The sequence below is a fragment of the Saccostrea cucullata genome, unplaced genomic scaffold, assembly GCF_032062105.1.
Source record: "Saccostrea cucullata isolate Sc308-1 unplaced genomic scaffold, CSIRO_AGI_Scuc_v1 ctg1122, whole genome shotgun sequence".
In the NCBI taxonomy this organism is placed as follows: Eukaryota; Metazoa; Mollusca; class Bivalvia; order Ostreida; family Ostreidae; genus Saccostrea; species Saccostrea cuccullata.
Window position 1 is genome coordinate 121,268 of NW_026922066.1, and position 7,526 is coordinate 128,793.

Sequence of the window (7,526 nt, forward strand, 5' to 3'; positions counted from 1 at the left end):
GACAATATTCTAAAAAGTTAATGCACACCGCACAAATGGCCACAGCATTAGCTCTTTGAGCCTTTGGCTCAGAAGAGCTAAAACTTGAAAAGTAAGTCACAGTGACCTACTTTTCAGTCTACAGGGGACCCAAAATGCACCAACTGACAAAGTTTGATGATTCTAAGCTAAATAGAATCCATTATTAAAATACAGCCAAATAACTTCAAAAGTAGGTCACTGTTACCTACTTTTCACTGGAAGTTTTTCAATGACCTTAAATGCAACAATTATCAAAGTTTCATGAACATCAGCCTTAAAAGCCTCATAACTATGTACTTATGTCATTAGCATAATGCCCAGGAGCAAAGGATCAACTGAGAGATATATATACATTGAATCCTCTTTCATTGGCATGGACTCTGTCTGCTCAGTTTTCCTAAACAAGACACAAGTGCTTCTGCACATTTTTATTCATTACTTTTTTTAATAAAGAATACAGTACATGTATTCAATTTCAACATTTCAACAAACAAAATGATACAATGGTTAGGAGATATTAGACTTAGCACTGCACATCTTGAGGTTTCATCGCTTTAAAACCTAATACAAATGTGTATTTTGCTTTCATTTTTTTTTCAAGTTTTTTTTTTTGAATTTAGTTCCATTCTGAAGACAATGGTGTCTTAACTCAATCATTTATAGTTTTCTGTCCTCAGTGTCCTGGTCATTTTTCTTCTGGAAATACCTGTAGCAAGTCTTTCATTAACATGTTATTTGACTTATTGACAATGTTTGATCTGTATTCAAGGTTTTAATAAAAAAAAACAATGCAAAAATGCCTAATCCTGAAGAAAGTGTAAATTTTTAACTCTACAGAGCAATCCAAGATGAAACATAGTATCCATAATTTCTTCTCGATCTTTTCTGACTAAGTAGTTGTAGGGCCTTGAGTAGTGGATGATACTTTTCTCATCTTCCATGGGATGACCATGTGCTAAGTTTGATAGATGCTCCCTGTCCAACTTCAAACATGTGAAAATGATCTGCAATGTTGAATATAACCATATTATATATCTTGTACAAGAATTGAGAAAAATAATTTTTTTTATATGAACTGATTCTGGTATGTCTCATACATTGGCATGATCGAAGTTTTTTTTTTTAAAACAGCTTTTCCAGTAACATGACTTTTCAAGCTTTTGCTGTTGTTCAGGTTTTTTTTTGTCCCAGTTTGTGATTTTTTAATATATGCGTGAAGGACATCCATCCTATATTCTTAGTTATCCCCCCTTTTAAGAGGAAATGACCCTTTTAACATGTTGAATTAAATGAACAAAATAGAAAGTTCAGAAGTTGATAAAAGAGGGACAAGTGTCAGACTGACAAGCGACAATCAATTAAGAACACTAAGCCCCTCCAGTGATAAAATCAATACAACAACTAACCATATTCTTAACACAAATGATTCCTAAATTTGTATCTTGTAAAGAGGACTTTTTCCATTCCAGGAGAAGCTCTCCCCCGTGCCTTCCTAACAAGCTCTCTACAGACTGGCCTGTAAACTTCATGTTTCTGATATTGAAACCTGTGGTAGTCTTTTCATCCTGTGCAAGAGTCCACTTCTTCACCTGAAATTACATTTTTAATATGATTAATTTAAAATCTACAGATTTGATTATTCATTAGAAGTCCATGATGGCACTGTAGCTCTATAGTAACGTATTTGTAATAAAAATAAAGGAAGACAGTCATATTATACAAAAACCTGCACTTGAAAATAAATTCTTAGTTTCACATTTACAGACTCATTCCCATGATGTTTTTAATCTTGAACCAATTGCAAGTTTTGACATCAAATCAAATGTAGGCATAGAAACTTGATAAATAATTTCATAAAATTAACCCCTTTTTTAATCTCCGTTCTTTGCTAATAGAAAATTAACTGGCTATTGTCACTATTTGTTAACTGGATATACTGACTGCAACTCTGTCAATATAAATTTACACAATATATTAAAATATAACATTTTTGAAGAAGTTTCCCCATTATATCACAAATATAACATTTTTATCCGTATGCCCTGAAAAACTGCCGAATCACACCGGATACAGTTATATTCCACCCCAAACAGTTATGTTGCCCTCCCGAACACAGTTATGTTCCCTCGCGTGCAATCATTCTGCATATTAATTACGTCGGGTGCGAAATTCACAGAGGCAGTTGCTAAGCAAACGTAAACAGTTCCGCGAAAGTTAAAAAGTCGAGACAACGTCTGCGATTTGTTTATTTGAATTCAGAGGAATATTAATTAGATAACATTTAATCGAGGAGAAAAATTCTTTAAATACAACAAAGGTTATCAACGCAAGTGTGACCAGCAGACTGAAAACATTCTGCCATGAAACCGGACGAGATATTTCGGAATTATACTCAACTTACATATATATGTACGTACATAGCGTTCAATAAATATGTACGATGATCAATTTGGGTTCAATGCTTAAAAATGTTATATAACATATATTACATGACTTAATTCTCGGGCAGCAATACCAGAATATTTGCCCCTCGGTTACAGCCTCTGCCTGCGGCATCAGGCGACATAACACTCCAGGGCTTTCCTGTCACCTTGGGGCAAATATTCTGGTATGCTGCCCTCGAAGCCATGTAATATATGTATAATGTTGTTTGTTTGTCTATTGTTTATTGTTCTTCTCAAGAATTTTTCACTCATGGAGATGACACCACTTGCTGGTGGAGGGCTCAGGGCTGCAAATTTATCCATTTGTTTGGCACTCTGGGCTATCAAGCAATGAAGGAATTCTTTCTTATGCCAGTGTCTACAGCGACACTGGACATTTATACGGTCTCTGTCTCCACGTCCCACAGTGGATTTGAACCTGCTACCTAATTATCAGCTCCGTACTCAATGACCTAGACCAGACACTCTAAGCACTGCCCCATGTGGGAAACTATAAAGTTTTATTACAGGACTGCTAACCATAATACATTTACAGTATACAATATAACTCAAAATTATTATCAGTGACAGATACCACTAAGAGATTTCCCACTAACCTCTCCAACTGTGGCTGTCATCAGAGATGGATTAGTTTTAAAATGTGTACACTCTCCCTGTAACTTGTATCTTAGATCTGGTACACTGGTTGTATCGACTCCATCAAGAGTCATTCTCACTTCTGGCGAAGCATCTCCTCTCCTGCAACATTTAAATTCATTATTATTTCATTTCAATAATTATTATTTCTTTTAGGGTTTTGATAGATAAGAAATAAAAATCTAAATTCATGCGTCATAAAATACTTGCATATAAATATGATTTTAGATTCAGTGTATATATAGTGACAAGCACATTACATGTATTTGCTTTATTTTTACTCTTGTGATAAAATCATCAAAATTAAACTAATTGGACGTGAAATGGTTAAGACAAGAGGTCCATGGACAATGATGTTCACTTTAGTTACTATGGCCCCACTGTTCTTCACCAGAGCTACTTGATTATAATACCTACCATTGTCACATCCTGCCACTCAGGGTTCATAATTAAAACAACTTAGAATCTATAGAACCTCGAAAGATTCCACATAATTTTCAGCTTTTCTGGCCCAATGGTTCTTGAGAAAAAAATTTTTCCTATATATAGTTTCAATATTGTACTTTGGTTTTCTATCCTGGCCCCACTCAATTAAGTCTGCAATAAAATATAACATATACCTACATGCATGTGTTTGCATTGATGCCTAAAAATTGGGGACCATTTCGTTATTCCAACCTTGAAAAATGTTGTTGTGCGCTATGACCTAACATTTCAATTATGAATTTGAATCATGAACCCCACAGCATCACATTTGGTTGACAGGTATGCAAATGAACATCTTATTTTTTAGTTATTTACTATATGAGATGTAAAGCAAAACTCATTTAGTACGAACACGGATATTGCATTCACAGATACTGTATGGCGAAGTTATCCTTAATACGGATATAATGAATTACGGATATAGAGAAGTAATTTCATGGGTCCCAGTGACTTCATTATGATCAAGTTTTACTGTATTTTTATGTGAGTAACTATTTACCTGTTTAACTAACCAAAATTTGCATCCTTCGACAGTCAAAATAACACGTTAACCAGGTACACGTTGCCAACACCAATTTAAAACTTTAAAGTTGTTACAAGCATAACACACACTCACATTGGGTTTAATAGGAATAGCCTGCTGAAGAAGACCAGAAGCTGACAGAACTCCCCCTCCACTCCAAGTCTCCCATGGGAACTCCATTCTCTAATTAGGTCAGAGTAATACTCAACATACTCCAAAATAGCAGTATGCCAAAAGCTAAAAAGGTGCCTATAAAAATAAAAAATCCTTTTACATAGATTTAGTCATGTTTATCTGTAATTGTTTCTTTATTCAACACAAAGTGAAGTAAACATACATGCCTTGCCACTTACTGCATTACAGTGATAAACAATATATTTCTTCACCTCCCAAGTGAAAATGAAAGACTGTAATGAAATCATGTTTCATATTAATCTCAGCGAAATGGGTAGGGACTAAAATTTTGGTCAGATGTCAGACCAAAATTTTAGTCTCTAACCCCATCTCACTGAGATTAAATTCATACCAGGAGAGATTATCGAATGATGAAGGAGATCCTTTTGCCGACATTTCATCTTTAATTTTTGCAATTGCTTGTAGACATTTTTCGCTTTCTTTTACAACAGCAAATGGACTCAATGAATCAATATCAGAAAATTCTTCATCTACATCTAAGCTCTGCATGCACTTTATGGTTGATTCCACCAGAATTTCCTTTATCTTAAGGAGTTTAGTCCACAGCTCAGCAAGATGTTTGATACCAAGTACCAAGTACAAGTCTTTCAGGGCTGATTCATATAAATCGGCTAATTCTGTTGCTTTGTCGTCATATATGATTCCAAAAGATTCTAATTTACTAATATCCCATTCTGAAACATGGTCTTCACAAAACCTAGCACATTTCACTCTAGTTAGAATAATCTAACTGTGTCTCGGTACAGGCCCTCACCACAGTTAGAATACGTCCCATATACTTGTAATGTTGCAAATCGGAGCGGATCCGCTCCGAAACGATTTTGAAGAATATAAAATGACTTGAACTGGGAATATCTACCAAAATAATCAAAACAAACCTTCTTGAGATTGCTTATGCCTTTTATCCCAAAAAATAATCCATATAAATACGAAAATCCAATTAATTTTCTCAACGTTTTTCTCGCGATTCAAATTACCTGCCATGTTTACATTCGGAACTCTCTAGATTGTTCCTATTAAATGCACTACAGGTGTGCTACATAAAATGGAGTTTCGTTAAAAGAATCAGATGAATCTGAGGAATTTTAGATGCAACTGTCGTCACTCTCGTAAGTCTGTGAGCTTGAGGATCACTCCCTTTTCCACGTTAGTTCCGATGATGAAGGAATGACCAAATGTGAAATGATCACTCCTTCTTCCAGTGAAATGAATATGTTGTTAGAATTTTTGGAATCTCGATCCCGATTGCTGTTGAAATGCAAAATCTTTACGTTTTTCAGAAATTCTGACTTTAATTAGACGTATTTATGTGATCGATATAATTTTTTTTAAGTTTCAATAAAAAATAAATTTAATTGTATTCAAAGCAATTGGAGTAAAATTTTAAATAGTTACAAAGCCTACCTACATGTATCCGTACCATGTTGACGACAGGCACCTGACGTTACTTATTTTTCTTTTAACAAAAAAATATACACATACCTAATAACCACCTGACGTTACTTATTTTTCTTTTAATAAAAAAATATACACGTACCTATTATTACAGTAGGTATGTGTATATTTTTTTATTAAAAGGAAAATAAGTAACGTCAGGTGCCTGTGCATGTTGATTATATTTGACAATTTTTTTTCTAACATATCGTATTAATCTCTTCCCAGAGTGTGTTATAGCGAAGCAAACGATAACTCTGGGTAGAGATTGATATCATATAAACATGATAAATGACATCCATGCGCGGATCTAGAGGGGGAGGGGTCCCATCCGGAACCCCCACCCCCCACCCCCACCCCCATGGAATTTGCATCTAGTTATAAAGTTTATATACAGTACATGTACTTAACAAAGTAAAAAGTGACCTTGGGCTCACCCCAAGAAAAGGCATACCACCCATCCCTAAAAACTTGGATATACATGGTTAAGTTGATATGAAAAGTCAAAGATATGAAAAAGATTTCGAAGATAACTCCAACCCACCCCACGAAATAGGATTTTCACGATTTTGGTTGGGTAATTTCTTTTTGCTTGTCAACAAATTTCTTGCTTATGTGTTTTTTTTTCATGCACTGGGGTACGTGGACCCCCCCCCCCCCCTTTAGAAAAATATCCTGGATTCGCGCCTGACATCACTCCCCAAAAGTGAGCAAGTAAAGTGGACTTTATTTCCAAAGAATAACTTTTACTTGCTTACTTTTGACGAAGCCCTTTCTCCTGAAGCAATTTTACATCCCCCCCCCCCCCCCCAAAAAAAAAATAAATGCAGAAGTACCCCGTATATGCAAGCATTGTAGTGTACGTCATGTACATCTAATTTATTATGTGCATATAATCGTATTAGTTTCCCAGAAAACCCCTCACCTTTAATTTTTAAAGTTTTGTTTAAATTTTTCAGTATGAAAAAAACTTTTATTTTCTGGGTTAAGTGAACTTCATCTTTCTCATTTATGTGAACATGAAATAAAAGCAAATTGTTTCTTCGTATTTGGCTCACTTTTGATGTCAGTGATGTTTTCAATCTTTACAAGGCGCTGAATTGGTGCTCACTGGTAGCGTTAGTTGCAGGAAATTAGTTTTGAGAATTTTGAGGATCTGCAAATTTTAATTGCATGTATTCTTCCTGCACTATAAATGTCTAATCATTGTACTAACTGTCTTGTGTCTTATTATATAAAGCACCAATGCCCTGTGACATGTAAAATGAATGTACTGCTCTTGTCTCTGTATGTTGCTAACAGTCTAGTTTATGTTTGGGGATTTGTGGTTTCAAATCCCACCACTACTCATGATCAGATACATATGATCACACAGTAGTGAATATTTGCATGGGAAAACCTTTTTTCTGTCAGAAAAGAAAAATTTTGCTATATCTGGCGTAAAGTCTTTTGACAAAAAAATCTTCATAACTAGAGCCGTCCTGTTTGACCGGATGTAACTTTTATTTTTTAAAAAAGTGAAAACGTCTCAAATGATTTACATCATCCAAATTATTTGAAAATTGTTGTTCAACCGGAAGTGACGTCGACGAACGGAAAATTAAGTTTTATGATTCATTTCCAAAAACGTGTAAAGAACGGCAAAAAGTATTTCTGACTATTGGAAGTGTACGTCAAAGGAAGTATTTTGATGATCTCAAAAAGATTCATCGATCATGTTCAACATCAGTTGTGCTTTTTGAACACTTCCTTCAAAACGTAAATTTGTCACGTTATTTGAAGTCATT

General features: G+C 34.8%; 1 protein-coding gene across 1 annotated transcript; it reads right to left on the reverse strand.

Annotated features, from left to right (window-relative positions):
- Positions 1-445: 445 nt before the first annotated feature.
- LOC134261138 (uncharacterized) lies at positions 446-5,728 on the reverse strand. Its single transcript, XM_062743596.1, has 7 exons — positions 5,714-5,728; positions 5,283-5,341; positions 4,637-5,017; positions 4,204-4,359; positions 3,062-3,203; positions 1,428-1,610; positions 446-1,025 (listed from the first exon to the last, which is right to left on the reverse strand). Exons 1-7 carry the CDS (start codon positions 5,726-5,728, stop codon positions 822-824), a joined length of 1,140 nt encoding a protein of 379 aa, XP_062599580.1. The 3' UTR covers positions 446-821.
- Positions 5,729-7,526: the final 1,798 nt, after the last annotated feature.

Coding starts and splice junctions, on each gene's coding strand:
- LOC134261138 (XM_062743596.1), bottom strand. Junction 4,360..4,636: donor TCATTCGATAATCTCTCCTG/GTATGAATTTAA, acceptor TTATTTTTATAG/GCACCTTTTTAGCTTTTGGC. Junction 1,611..3,061: donor TGACAGCCACAGTTGGAGAG/GTTAGTGGGAAA, acceptor ATGTAATTTCAG/GTGAAGAAGTGGACTCTTGC.